The sequence below is a fragment of the Citrus sinensis genome, chromosome 9 (genome assembly GCF_022201045.2).
Source record: "Citrus sinensis cultivar Valencia sweet orange chromosome 9, DVS_A1.0, whole genome shotgun sequence".
NCBI classification, from domain to species: Eukaryota; Viridiplantae; Streptophyta; class Magnoliopsida; order Sapindales; family Rutaceae; genus Citrus; species Citrus sinensis.
This window is the reverse complement of record NC_068564.1, coordinates 30,185,482-30,200,565: the sequence shown is the minus strand read 5'-3', so window position 1 is coordinate 30,200,565 and position 15,084 is coordinate 30,185,482. Positions and strand designations below refer to the sequence as shown.

General features: G+C 34.1%; 3 protein-coding genes across 4 annotated transcripts; 2 read left to right on the top strand and 1 right to left on the bottom strand.

Annotated features, from left to right (window-relative positions):
• Positions 1-556: 556 nt before the first annotated feature.
• On the bottom strand, positions 557-2,998 carry LOC102629841 (protein TIFY 3B). The gene is made up of 5 exons (XM_006474477.4): positions 2,645-2,998; positions 1,795-1,906; positions 1,505-1,706; positions 1,318-1,375; positions 557-1,080 (listed from the first exon to the last, which is right to left on the bottom strand). The coding sequence occupies exons 1-5, from the start codon at positions 2,797-2,799 to the stop codon at positions 933-935; spliced, it is 675 nt and encodes a 224-aa protein (XP_006474540.1). The 5' UTR covers positions 2,800-2,998; the 3' UTR covers positions 557-932.
• Positions 2,999-6,361: 3,363 nt separating this feature from the next.
• Positions 6,362-13,818, top strand: LOC102630137 (uncharacterized). 2 transcript variants are annotated; one of them, XR_008051687.1, is made up of 11 exons: positions 6,362-6,596; positions 6,722-6,778; positions 6,900-6,967; positions 8,667-8,883; positions 9,194-9,294; positions 10,225-10,300; positions 10,404-10,463; positions 10,554-10,604; positions 10,792-10,870; positions 11,305-11,530; positions 12,256-13,818. XR_008051687.1 is itself a non-coding variant. In XM_006474478.4 (10 exons), exons 1-10 carry the CDS (start codon positions 6,516-6,518, stop codon positions 11,403-11,405), a joined length of 891 nt encoding a protein of 296 aa, XP_006474541.1. In that variant the 5' UTR covers positions 6,362-6,515; the 3' UTR covers positions 11,406-11,757. The 2 variants fall into 2 exon arrangements, 1 of the variants encoding a protein (XP_006474541.1); XM_006474478.4 differs by lacking the exon at positions 12,256-13,818 and having other exon boundaries at positions 11,305-11,757.
• Positions 13,784-14,654, top strand: LOC102630436 (brassinosteroid-responsive RING protein 1). The gene has a single exon (XM_006474479.4). The coding sequence runs from the start codon at positions 13,791-13,793 to the stop codon at positions 14,328-14,330; it is 540 nt and encodes a 179-aa protein (XP_006474542.1). The 5' UTR covers positions 13,784-13,790; the 3' UTR covers positions 14,331-14,654.
• The last annotated feature ends 430 nt before the right edge of the window (positions 14,655-15,084 follow it).

The following is a 15,084-nucleotide window of genomic DNA, read 5'->3' as shown; positions in this document are numbered from 1 at the left end:
CACATATGTATTGCAATAATAATAATAATAATTCTTTAGAACAAAGTTCTTTGTTTCACTTGAAATCTGTGTTTATATATATTTCAATGACATCCTCGCACAAAAAAAATGACTATATATTTTTGCAGAATTGGCTTATATGATATCTCTATCAATTGTGTTTTAAAGGAACTTATTACACCAGCTTGAGCCACCAAACTTGAAAGTTCTAATAGGATTTCCTAGTTTTTGAGAGAGTTTCTGACTTTTCACGTTCCCGTTTTCTCGATGGTGGGTTAGGGAGGGAAATCCTTTTGGTCTTTTAAAGGAACTCATTCATTCCACCAACTTGTGCTCTTCCCTCTTCCTAGGCTCCTGGGGAAAATAGCTTGCTACTACTAAATGAAGGTGATGTTTTCATATCAGTAGCCATAGCCAAACCAAACTGTAAAATATAACAGAATGCAATGCAGCAAATATGTAGCTCATAACACACTGAAAATTAATACACACAACAATTAGACAGTTAATTCAGCCGTCATACATGTTTTTCATAGCCATAAGTTTAGACAGCAAATAAGATACAATAGGTTTGTCATTTATTAGGCAGTTCTGATACACAAGATATCAATACAACAATTAGACGCACAGTTTGAACAGACATTTCAATTGTCTTTGGATGTGAGAAGCAAAAATGTGAACTAATTCTCTATTGCCAATTAAAAGATGCAATCACAGGGCGAAAGCACCTACATCAAGAAATTTTTCTTTTCTTTTGGTCCCTGACAATGAGAAGTTGTACACACGCCATTCCTACAAATTCCAAAAGCAATTCAAACATCATCACACCCTGTGCGCTTGGGTTTTTCACACAAACAATACAGCAATGTCTAGTTTATCTAAGTAGATAGTTCTGGATTATTTACTACAAACATCTAAGCAAGATAGATAATTTATGCAACATTGGCTGCAGCCTTAGGTTGCAATTCTTCCTGAGGCACGGAAGTTTTCTCAAAGCAACCTGCCTCTGCAGGAGTCTGAGCTTTGGTGTCAGAAGCTTTTGCCTCTGATTGAACAGGATATGGATTCTTGCTCACCAGCCTGCAAAAGGGTAAAAAGGGCAGTAAAACTAAGACGAATGACATAATAAGACATGCAACACCAAACATAATGGTGATTAATAGATGTGTGGGTGTCCGATAACAAGTCAAACAAGATGACTTCACTTCTCTTGGGTAAGAGTTATTGTAATGCAATGGCCTGTACATAACAACAACAGGAGGCTTCTTTCGGTCAAAGAATTTGAATGGGAGGGTAATTACAGTGCGAAACAGGTACCTGTCACGTCGCTTCTCGAAAAATCGCTGAAGGGAATGCCTCCTTGCCATTGGTAGTTCTGTATCAAATAAGATTTGGAAGATTCGTTAAAGCAACCATAAGACTAAATTAGATGATTGATTCCATGAAATTGAAATCATGCAATATTATCCGCATTCAGTTAACATTTGTAAGCCTACAAAATTACCAGCTTGCAATTTACAGAGGAGATTCCTTTGAACAGGATATGATTGTGCCCGAGGTGATGCCAAAGCACTTGCAGTGCTTTGCAGTGAAGGAGACCTTGTTAGAACTGGTGAAGAGGCAGGACAGTTGGTATTGTCCGTCTTCATGTCACTTGTGTTAGTAACAGTGGCAGAAGAGGCAGCAATAAGCATAATTTCACGAACCTAAAATATAAATCATGGGAAGCAGTTATAGTAAAATCTCATTTTGGAAAAAGACTACCACCGTCAATGAGGTTTTCAGTATACCAACCTTGTCTGCCGGAATTGCATCAAATACACACACTTTTCCACCATAGAAGATCGTAAGCTGAGTTGGAGCAAGGTCCGTGGCATTCACTCCAGAAGTTGGGATTGCCGTGGCCCTTATAAAACCAATATATACGTATATACACACATGAAAAAATTGTCAAAGCCTAAAACTGAGAAGTTGAAATACACATCAAAACAAGTGTGTTGGTAGACAAAGCTAATTGTGCATCTTCTATCTGTTTTCTCCAATGGTTGTAAATGAGAAAGGCAAAGATGAGTGCACAAACATTAGTGTTTCCAAACTCATAATCACACTTCAACATTGTTATGATGTGTCCTGTCTTGCTGTCTCCGAAGTTACCCATTATTTCCAAATTACCATTATTATCTAATTTTTTTGAACCATTACCCTCGATAACTACTTGTTCGGTCTCAGCTAGAACTTCAGCCACGAATCCTTTCATATAGAAAGTGTTCCATAAACCATTCAGCCCAAAAATTTAAGCTGATAGGTAAATATACATTTTTCCTCCTAATTCTTCCATAAAAGATATAAGACTCAACAGTAAACTGCTAATTACAGAGTCCATAACTCAAAGCTTTCAATAGAAATAACAATTTATTTCTTTAGTTATTACCCCATCACCGTATAAATCCTTACAACACCCAAAAACTAAATTTCCTAATATCCTCTAAATAAAATAAGTCAACATTTCCAATTTTATAAGTCAACGAATCTTTGCAATAATGGTCAAAATTATACCACTGCTACGATTCAACTTTTTTCTCCTTTTTCAGCTCCTTTTAGCCACAGCAAGATGACAAATGCACACAGATCTAAGGTCACATACCTGATGGTGTTGTTAAACACCTCGTTCCCCGAAAAATCAAGCCCTGCAGCAGATCCGGCGTCGTTTTGCGCAACCTCATGCTTCTTCTTATCGTCTACTTCCATTCCGGCCTCAGCCTTCGGCTTCACTTCATCAACAGTCCCAAATTCCTCCATTTGAATTAAACTCGAGAAATTTCCAGGCTCCTTCCTCTTCTTCTCCTAATTTTTTTTCAATTTTTCTAATTTTCTCTCGCAGCTTCCTCGCCTTTGCTTTGGTTTTAATTTTGATTTTGCCTTTTTGTGGTGGTTGTTGTTGACGTGGAGTCGTGCAGAAACGGTACCATGAAATTGAAATATTTAACGCCATCATTCGAGCATGAAATAAACGTGATTTCTGGTTCTCTGATCAGGTGCGTGGGCGCCTGACGTGGCAGTCAAACCTACGATGGTGCTCTCTTGTTAAGAGCCACAGTTGATTTTTTTTCTTCTTTAATATATCCGAGGGGAGCTGTCGTGTCCACTCTTTGTTGGTAGTTGAGCTGCTGTGAATGAGAATGGGACGCGTGACATAGAAATAGGCTTTATCCAATTTTAAAATGGATTTTTAGCTGAGCGGTATCATTATCGTGCCGTCCTGTGGCTATAGATTAATATTATTTTATCTGGATTGTCGGTTCTTGGTTTCCACTGCACTATTGTAAACGAGCTGTTTGACTCTATTGGGGAAAGTCTTTTGGGCTCTCAGCGAGGCTGGACTTAAGCCCGTTAAAAATAAGGATAAGTCCAACTCAATTCGCAAACCTGCTTTATAATATCATTTATCTCTAAATTTGTTTAGTTTTTGTAATTGCAGCAATAATATCGTTGGCTTTATTTATTCTGCTTTAGAAACGCTTTAAATCCATCTACCAACTTACCTAAAAATCTAATAGAGATTGTCAGTTTATCTCTCATTAAAATTAATATATATCACTTATTCTCTATTATTCTCATAATACCCAATAATTCCTTTGGCATCCCTCGTTTTACAGTGTTATTTTTATTTTTAAATATACTTTAGTCATACTTGTTATAAATTAAATGAATTGTATAAATTAAAATTAAAATAAATACTAAAAAAAGAAATAAGGTTTTAGCTTGAATTTAACAATAATAATAAGATATTTGTCTCGTCCTTTTATTATTATTTAAATATTTTTCTTATAATAACTATGTATTTTATATTCCCAATATCAAACATCAAATAAATGATTCATTTATCCATCTTTTCCTTTAAATTTTTAGTATCAGGGGGGTTGTTATATATTATGAAAATAATAGAAGGTTAAGTGGCATGTATTGATTTTAGTAAAGAAACTATCAATCTCCCAAAACTTAAAATAATAAATAAAAATTCAACAATAATATTGAAAATAATCCTCAAATTGATTATTTGAATTAAAAATCATGAAATTGACAATAAGATTGAGTTAAGAATTTGATAATTAAAATTGTTGATATAATTTACATGATATCATTTTCCTTCGTTAAAGAAAAAAAAAAAGAAAAAAAATTTCTATCTATCCCTACCTATTAATAGGAGAAGAACTAACGTTCTACCACCAACTTTTTGTTAGTGGTAGGAGTAGAACCTACACCTCTTAACTTTTAGAAAGTAGGTTCTCTAATTGTGTTACTTTAGTACCGTCCCTAAAAGTATTAAAGTAATACTTGACCCACAACATTAGAAATGGGTTTTATTTTTATTAATATTAATATTTTTAAAAAATAAGGAATATTTTCCTTTTACTACTTAAGTTTATGTGAAATAATAAATAGGTGAAACAAGTAATATAGCCTAATATTTTGCCACTAAAAAATTACAAAATCTTACATTTTACTACTTTTTCATTAGCTGATCATTAATTGACATATAAAATATTAATTCTACCCTTACTTTAAGGAAAGAAATATAAAAATAAATTATTAATTAAATATTAATCATTATGCTAAATAATTTATCATTTGATTAAATAAAAATTATTTCAATTATTAACTATCAATAAAAATTTTAAAAAAACTATAAATTTGTATGTTTAAAAAAACTATAAATTTGTATGTTTAAAAAAACTATAAATAATATGAACTTTATTATTTAATATTTGAGATGTTTATGATTGCATGTATGTATGTATGTATGTATGATCGTTTTCTAATTATCTTTGTATTTTAATTTTTATGATGATTAATAATTAAAATTAAATTGGTTTTTAATTGAATGAAAAATAATTGTGACATATTATAATAAACCTTAGATGATATTTCCTTTTTTTTGTGTGTAAATGCAAACTTCTAATTGATTTTTTGGACTTTTGATACAATGGTGAAAACTATTAAGTTTTATTATAATTTATGTGTCTTTTTTGCATAAAATATGACAAAATTAGTATTTATAGGTCAACTAGCAAAAGAGCAGTTAAATGTAATATTTTTTTATTCTTTAGTACAAAAATATTTTGATATAATATTTGTTCCACCTATGAATTGCAAAAAAAAAAAAAAAGCGACTCAATTTTGGTCTAATTGATCCGATATAAAATTTTCGGACTTTGACTCAAATTTGAGAGTCAAAAATCAAGTTCAAGTTTAAAATTTAAAGCCCCGTCAAATTTGGTTCATGGTTTGGGCCTTATCTGTCCTCATCCGAACTCTTGAAAAAAAACACACACGCATAGCACACTTACACACGTACACATTTCACTCTCTCAAAACACAAAAAAAAGACCCAAACACGGCTCACTATCTCACACATAGAGAAGTCATCAAGCTGCTGCTCCAACTCCAAGTTGCCACCACAAACCTAGCCGCACCAACCCTCATTGAGCATAGCCACTGACGGCAGCAACTCACACCACAACAGCCAGGCCATCACTAGCGCACCAACCACCAAAATCAACCAACCAACCAACTAATCTTTGATATTTATGGAAAGAAAGAAAGAAAACACTTTTATTTATTTGGCAACATCATTCTCTGAATTAGTTTCAACTTCAGCCTATTCGTAAGTTTTATGTTTATGGAAAGGGTCAAAGGCATTAATGCGAAAACATATTCCATTTAGTTTGACCCTTGCGCATGATTTACAAATGATCAAATATATATTAAAAGCTTTCTTACTTATTTTAATTTATGTCTGTCTCACACGCTCTACATTACTTTTTTTAGTATGTGAATGTCATATGCCTATATGTTTCTTTTGATGTGGTTGATAATAATCACTGCAACAGTAAAAGAATTTTGAAACATTGATTTGTAGTTCATTTTTTTAATTTAAATTATTTAATTATCAAAATAAAAGAAAAAATCTTAGCCTACTAGATAGCCTTTGATATCAGCTAATCTGGAATTTCATTTCAGCACAAGAATTTTGCATGACAAGACTCAATGAGCTAGCTCTCAAGCCAAGTAGAATAGTGTAATAGTAAAACTTGTTACTGATCAGGTTCAGCCGTTCAGGTGTTTTCTAAATCCGATCCTGACCCGAATCGAATCTCAAAAGACTGGACCTTTTTAGGCCTCGAGCTTTTTATTTCAGTTATAGGGTTGAGCCCGGCCTTTACTGTCATCAATAGTACTTCCACCTCATTATTATTTCCCAAAAATTTAAATAGTAAAAAAAAAAAAAAAAGCTAAAAAATAAGTTACTACCTTCAGTTGTTAAGTTAAAAAACTCGTAAACGTCGACTGGGTCTGCGGGCCACCCGATTCCATACGGATGTCAGTAATAAGATCCATCCTCCCAGATAAGACTTTGGAATACAAAAAAAATAAACAGATGCAATAAATCGAAACTGACAACTTAATAAACTGAAATAACGAATCTGTGACGGAGAGAGTGACAGAGATCAGAGATGTCAATAGAGCCTCCGGCTTTTCAGGAAGCAACTCGTTGTGACGTCTGCAAATGCAGCTTCAACACTTTCAGGCGTCGGGTACCCTCTATTATTATTATATTATTATTATTTTACTATTCAATTTGAACGATCTTTAAGAAATGACTCATCATGATTTACAAAATCTTAGATTAATTAGTCACATTCGGTCCAATTTATTGCAGCATCATTGCCGATGTTGTGGGAGAACATTATGCCATGAACATTCATCAGATCAAATGGTTTGAGTCTTTTATTTTTTTATTCTTTTATTTCGTAAATAATCTTTGGAATTGAATTATATATTCCCTTTTATAGTTGAAATTAATGGATTATTTGTTCTATTTTTCTGTGATCATATAGACTTTACCGCAATTTGGAATTCACACTAACGTGAGAGTTTGCGCTGATTGTTTCAATAGTTCCTCTCGGTAAATCACTTATGATTTAACTTCATCGACTTGCCGTTAGATTTTAAATTGGTTTTCTTGTGCATTGAAATTTAAAAAAAATTATATATATATATATGATCAGTGTTTGATCCTAAGGTTTTGAACTTAAATTTCTACTTATCGCTTTAAATTCTTCCTTCCTTTTGGATACTTGAAGCAATAGTAGTCTATTTTTACAATATGTTACTTGGAAGGATAGCAAATTATCGAGAGGGATAGTAAGTTATCAAGGACACTTGTTGTGTGGAGAAGCTTCTGATGATGTGCTTGAATTGGCGGATGATGGAACTAAGTTTTTGTAGAATGATTCAACAGTGGAGTGTAGAGGGATATGAGGAACCTTAATTCGTTTTATGAATGTTGACATATATTTAAGAAGGTTGGCGCATCTCATTGCATATATCATATTACTCGAACTTGGAGTTGCATTTCTTGCACTTGAAATCTTCCTCTCCCAATTGTAGACGCTGTCTATTTGAATAATCACAATTATTTGGGGTTTACTGAATTACCAACTCTAGAACTTCTTCTATTGCCCATTTCCCTAAATGGTTGCAGAGTTGTTTAAGAAGCTGGGATCAGTTTGACTAGGATAAATCATTTTGCTTCTCTTTTGCACTTTATCTGCTTTTACATGGGTTATTGTGGAAACTGCACATGTATCCTTAAGGACATCAAGGTACTTTTCGTGGAATAAAGGCTATATTTGGGATTGAGGTGTTGTGACATTAATTCACAGTGTCGTGGGATGGAAGCACAAGCTGTCAAGTATAAGTGTAGCTAATATCAGTTACCAAGTAAAAATGGGTGTTTACAACCCTTTTATCTGTTGTGCTTTCAAAGTCAAGCTAAAGCATTACAGTCCCAAATGGTGAAACATGCCTAAAATCAAGTATCATATTTATGTAGGTTTTGTATAAAGTTGTATTCATATCTTATTTCTGTGGATAAAATGAAACCTTTTGGTGTTTGCTTCTTCTTACTCATTTGCTGAATTCAAGCTATGTATATGGATCTCTCCTTTATTCATGCAGCCTCCACCAAAAGAGATGTTCATTTTCTTAACCTCTTAAGGATTTGGGTAATTTTGTTTGCTTTTTGTTAGTCAGTGAGAACTAGGGATATGTAGGAAGTAATTTTTGGTTGTAACAAGTTCTCAAAGATCATAAATTGAAGGTTTTCCCATAAGGCTATTTTGAAGTTGTTCTCTAGTCTTGCTGGATCATTTTCTTTTGTATTAGCCATGTAGCGTAGGATTCATGACTTCTTATCTATGATAGAGCTTTTTCTCCCACATTGGACAATAAGGTTTGGTCACAAGTTTAGGAGCATGGAAGAACAAAATTGTTGTTGAGGGTGACACCTCTCTGGTGATTATTACCTTGGAAAATATGCTCATTTATTCAAGAGATAGCTAAGCTGCTTCTTCTTTTTTTTCTTTTTTTTTTTTGGTTGGTTTGTCACTTAAGTTATATCTTGTGCTTATTTCAGAAGTGAATTTTCATTTTTAAGCTACATTAGCCATTTTGTTTTCTACTCTCTTGTTTGGTCATTTTGTACCTTTTTGCTGCCTAGTGTCATTGAGATCTAGAATGCTTTTTCTTCTTGCTTTCGTGTAGTTCTGATTTATATTTACCAACTGCTGTACTATCTGCACATGGATTTCCTTTTGGCACAGGACTGGGAAGGATAATCTTCAGGTCTCTTCAGATGGAGTTAATTCTGTAACAGATACATTCTCTAGATTAGACATTGATGCAGATAAGGATCCCAAAGTGGAATCAGTTGTGAAGCGTCACCCTGTCTCCAGTGTTTTAGAGTGCAAATGTGGGATGCCTTTGTGCATTTGTGAAGCTCCTGCTCCAGCTGCATCCACTGAAACACGTCCCCCACAGGTTTGAATTATCTACTTAGCTATGTTAGAGCTTTTATACTACTTGCCTATAAGCTTGAGTTTTGGGATTAGTGGTTTCTCAATAAGGTATAAGATCTACCTTGAGCAATGGACCATTTATTTAATTCCCTGTACTTTTTTGTTTGTATTTGTGCTTGATCCACATGACAAGCTGGCAATTAGATTCATGCTTGCTTGTGGGGCATTTTAGAGCTGAAACTTATTCTTGGGCCATTGTCTATAAACTTATGCTTTGGAGATTGGTGGCTTTGTAATAAGTTATAATTTTTTTGCTATACTAAATTTTCCAGATGAAAAGCAGTAGTACCACTGCCGGTCAGTCAAATCCAAAGCCAAAAAAGACAGAAAACACAGCAAGGAGTAGAGGTTCCACCTCAAACAGCAATTTTAGGTATGTGATTTTTCACTTTTGATATTCCATGTATGTTCTTCATGACATGTTTAATGAGTTCCAGTTTTTATATATCTCAATGAGTAGTTTTTAATATGCGTTAGCAGTCAAGTTCAGCAGTTCAGATTATGAAACTTGAACTCTTTCTGATCCATACTACTAGTCTATTATTGGTCTGCCATGATGTAATGTATCTAAGTAGAGTCCTGATGATTTCATCATGCCAGCAGAAATGGTTATTTTGATGATGCTTTTTCTTGTTGTCAGTATGATGCATTATGGATTCATGTTTCTCACACCATTAGTATGCATAACCTTTTAACAATTTTGGTTCTGTTCCGCAAAAGCCAGTTTCTGTTAAATGTCAATATCATGGGCTTTAAATTACAGAGAGCCTATAAATGCCAATTTGACAGTTATATTTTGCTCTCTTGTTTCTGACATATTTTCTCAATTGTAGCTCTTAAACGAAGGAATGTAATATTGTTTGAACTTTTTTTTTGTCCAAGGATTGAATAAATCCTTTTTCCCATCACCATTCCCTCCCACTGTTTCTTAGCTGAAACTCCCCAGTTAAACTTGCTAATGTCCTTTCTATTTTGGGACAAGGATTCCCTCTGCTGGTCAGAAGTTTGTCTTCAAATAGTGTACGAACGTTCCTACTTGGATATCCAGTGATTTGTCTTAAATGGGTTAAGCCACTATCTTCTTTGATACTCGTTGTCTTTTCTACTCTTCTTGCCCTCATTTCTCTGTCCACTTCCGATGTACTTTCTCTGTTGTTGTTACACATATGAATACTCAATATTGATTCAGTTTCTTATGTTGTTTTTAAATTGTATGCTGGTGGAATGAAGTTGAAGTTAAGTTTTTCTCGCTAATACCATGTTGCATGTTTAAGTGGTTGATCACTTCTTACAAAATTTTCAGCTCTATTTTTAACCCTGGTCAAGTGACAAACGGTGCTACGGATAAACCTCGGATGGAATATGAAGTCAATGGAGAGGTATAAACTAGATTGTTCTTAAAAGATTCAACTTTAGTGAAGTATTCTGATAGGTGGCTATTCTTTTCATGCATGTTATTGTATTAACATTTGCCGTGCTTAGGGGTTAAGAGATGCTATAAAGAATGGAGACGCTGCTGCAGTCAAGAAGCTTCTGAGTGAGGTATTCTTCATTTCATTTGAATTGAGTGAGAAAAATTGCATCTCAAAAGAAGCATGAAGATAGATGAACTTAAAAAACTGGTGTTGACAGGGTGTGGATGCAAACTTTTGTGACAAGCAAGGGATGTCTTTGCTCCATCTTGTACTGCTCTCTCTCTCTTTCCCCTCGTCCTCCTCTCTCTGTGTGTGTGTGTGTGTGTGTGTGTGTTTGCACACACAATATGCTTCACAAGCATGTGTGCGCGCACTCATGCGGGGGATTGTTTGTATGATTTCTATTTTCTTTTACTTTAAAGTTGTGCGATGCTAATCATCAGTAATGAATGCAGGCAGCACTCTTTAACAGAACTGATATAGCCTTCATCCTTATGGAAAGTGGAGCAAATATGGACTGCAAGAATGCACAAGGTAATTCATCATATGCCCCACCCTTGTGATGTTTGTCTTATTGACAGGAGTAGGTAAACAGTAAAGATATTCAAGGCATGACTGAGGTCGATTATCAGAAAATGTTTCAATATATCCCTGGATCATGCAATGAAGCAAAATAGAAAATGTGCTCTTAAATTTATTGAAAGTTCAAGGTGTAGTTAAGAACTCTTTTGGTGGCCCAATCAAATTACTTGATGAGGACTGATGGTATATTTATCTAATTTTTTACTTTAGTAAGGTCTCACCTTCGATAATGCTGTATATCATGCCATGATGTAGGAAACTGTAGTGGATATTTACTCTCTTATTCACAATTCTGGTTTGGTGGAGTAGATTACTATCTGTAAGTTTTGTAGGCAGCAAACAGTTGCACAATTTTCTTGGTTTCACTAACCAATTATCTCGTATAGGGGAATCACCTTTGGACTGTGCGCCTGTTACTTTACAGTACAAAATGCGACAAAAGATGGAAGAGGATAAAAACAATGTCGGCAGCACCACATCTGTCTGAGAGCAAAACACTTGTGCAAGTTTTAAGTTTCACTCTTGACATCACTTCAACCAAGTGCTGCCAGAGCTTGTCTGCCATACGACATGCAGCTATTCATGGAGTGCCAATTAGAATTCCCTTCCAAGGTAATAAAAGTTTTCAACTTTTGCACTGCGAAGATGCGAATATTTATGCATATGGACACGGTTCTATTAGGTGTATGGAATAATTTTGTGATTGACTTATGCAGTCGCTTGGCTTGTATATACAGATAAGATTGCTGACCCTTATCTTACACATTTCTATGGATTGTATGTGAAGTATTTTTGTGGGCGTTTTGCCGAAAGTTTTTACAACAGACACCTTTTACTCATTCTTAAGCTTTAAATATAACTGATGCACCACATGTCGAATTTCTGAGCACCTTTTTCTTTTTTATTTGATACTTGTGACATATTTTCAATGTTCATATGTGTACGTGATGTTGCTAATGGATAAGATCGTTTAAATTCCTCACGTTTATTGTTTCCTTTCATCAATATTGCAAGTGGTCAAATACTGGTCAAATACTGAGATGAAAGAAAGTTTTGCGTCCGCTATGGTATAAACTTTATGGAAATATTTAAATAAGGGGGTAATATAATGGTTAATTTTAGTTTAGGACTTTTTATTACTTGAGTGATGTGGTTATTAATTCTAGCAATGATTAAACTTCGGTTATGACGTTTCAAATATTTTATTAAGAACTAACTAAACATTAATAATTGCCTGTCATTATGTCATTGGGCACTTGTAATGCTGACTGGATTCCCTCATAAAATCCAAAACAAAATGGTTTCTTATGTGTCTCCAATTTCAATACCACTTTTAGGTACCAAAATCTTTGCAAGTGACAAAAAAATCACAGCCGTGTTATGTGATTTTTCCATTTTTCTTGGTTGAAAAGTAAAGGTGATTTGGTGAATTGGTGGGATCTGACTCGGATGGTGGAAATCAAACGTATGGTAGAAAAGGGACGCACAGAAAACGGGAATGACTCCTTTGTTGCTTTTCTTTCTGTTCCACCTAACAAATCTTGAAGGGGAATTAAATATTTTTTTATGAAATGATGGTGATGATGAATCTGAAATGGGGTTACTCTTCTTCTTTTTTATTATTTTTCATTTTTTTTTTCCTTTTTGGGCTCAACATTTTGTGAGTACAGCTTGAGCATTTAACAGCCGTCCATGGCAGGCTGGGAGTGAATACTTTAGAATAGGGCACGTGAACAAAGTATGCGACGTGTTCTACAAAATGGGGATCAATGCGATGATGCAATGTACAGAAACTGGTTGATTCATCACTGACAGATCTTCATATGGAATCAAATCAAATTATAGGAATTGGTTTGTTAGAAAAATGTGTTGAGTTGTTAAGAGATTACCATTATGAGAATTTTTTTTTTCTTCTCTCTCTTAATTTTAGGGCTTCAAGTCATGAAATTTGTAAAATTCATGTCATAATCAAATGTTGGTAAGTGTCGCGATATAGACTCTTTGAAATTTTCTAGCTTTAATGATCAAGTAGGGTAAGACTAGATATTTGCTCTTTTGTGATGCTCTATCTCTCTTTAAAAAAAAAAAAAAAAGAGGAAAAAAGATCAACAGTGCTAATAGCAACTTTTTATTTTTTATTTTTTGAAGTGTTAAAGTAAATGAAAAAAATTATTACGAGTAATAAAAAATTGATTATCCTAAAATTTATGAAGAAAATAACACACATATAATAAACTGAATTTTGAAGAAAATAACACACATATAAAAAATTGATTATCCGACATAGTTTTTTCTTTTTTTAAAGTACGTAAGCACCATGATTTTAATGATAAACTGAATTTTGACGTAAAGGAACAACTACTGGTCTCCCTAATATGGTCCCCTTTACTTTAACCCACATGCTCTTTTAGTCTTTTGTTCTTTCAGTCCCTTTAAGACCAAATTAAAAAAAAAAAATATATATATATATATAACCCATCAAAGAAACCAATGGTTTACACAGTTTATTAATAGCAAAATTAAAAAGAAAAAAAAAAAAGACAACACTTGTGTGATAACCAGCACCGTCCATCCCAGCTGTGACTTACACGAATGCCCACGAAAATGACATCATCACTACCTCGTTACAGTTCCCACAACTTTTATTCCCAAATCCCAAAATCAATAAAATATAGAGAAATTAATTAATATATATAAAAAAAAGAAAGTTAAAGCCTCTCCACTCTCCACTCTCCACTTTCGCCTTTATATACACACCAGATGCTCCTCTAATCTTCCCCCTTTCCTTTCTTTCCCTTTCCTTTACTTCTTGTTCTCTCTGTATTTCCTTTCCACTGTTGCCCCTCTCTTGTTTCTTCCTTCAAAAGCTCAAATGGGTTTCTTCGAAGACGATCCAACCTTAATCACAAGCCAATTCTTATACAGAGCCGCCGTCGTAATTGCTCTCCTCAGATGGGTTCTATTTTGCATCATCAGATTCCGAAACCGTAACTCTTATTCTCCATCGTCGTCTTCATCATCACAACAACAACAACAACAGCAGCAGCAGCAGCAGCAGCCTTCTTCATCAACGTGCTCAATCTCTTCGCAGATGATTAAAGAGAGGCTTGTTTTGGCCTCCTTTGGGGACATCAAGGTCAGGATGCCGTGGGTTCCTGACACGTGCGCCGTGTGCTTGAATCACATGGAGGAGGATGATCTCGTGCGGGAGCTTAGAAACTGCTGCCACGTGTTCCACAGAGAGTGCATTGATCGTTGGGTCGATTATGATCATCACAAGACTTGTCCTCTTTGTAGGGCCCCTTTGTTGACTTATTTGCAGTCCAAGATCTTGAAAAATTGGCCCAAGAATGAACGTAATTGGGCCGTTGAAAGAATTCTCTACATCTTTGGTGACGATCTCGTTATGTGATGATTATTTATTTTTGCATCACTTTGTTATTTCTTTTTTAATCTGTTACTTTCAAATTTATAATTAATTAATTATTATTAGTGTGGACATATTTGTTAATATGTAGCACCTAGTAGTAGGATGTTTCTGGGTAATTTTGTAATTATAAGTAGGGGTAAAAAAGAGAGAGAAGAAATTGTGTCCTGTCTGTGGCCTCGACTCTTTGACTGGGCTGGCCGTTGAGTTGTATATATTTGTATTTTGCACCATTACCTTTTTTTTTTCTTCCAATTTTTGTATTCTTTTTCAATAATGTTATGTGGCTATTTATTTGCGTGGGATTGATTTGCTTTTGATGTATTGTCGGTGTGAGAATAAAAGATATTCAGATTCTTTCTTGCGGTGTAAACCTTCTGAGAATTTTATTCTTTTTTTAAACAAAGAGAAATTTTTTTGAGAAATCTAAAAATAATTAAAATTTGAGAACAAAAGGTGGACGAATCTCTCAAGCTACATGAGAATTTATGTAGAAATTCGAAACTTACAAAGATTTTCGAACATTTACAAACAATTTATTAAATTAAGTTTAAGGAATAATGATGTATGTGCTTAGGAGATAAATTTTTTTGGGAATCTTATCAATTTAGCCATTTTTCAACTAATGCACACCCATTTTAGACTAAATTACTCTTACAGTACATTTATTAAACGAGAATTGGATTGAACTGGAATTAAAATTAGAATCAGTTATTTATTTGAGTTATAAGAATCAAAA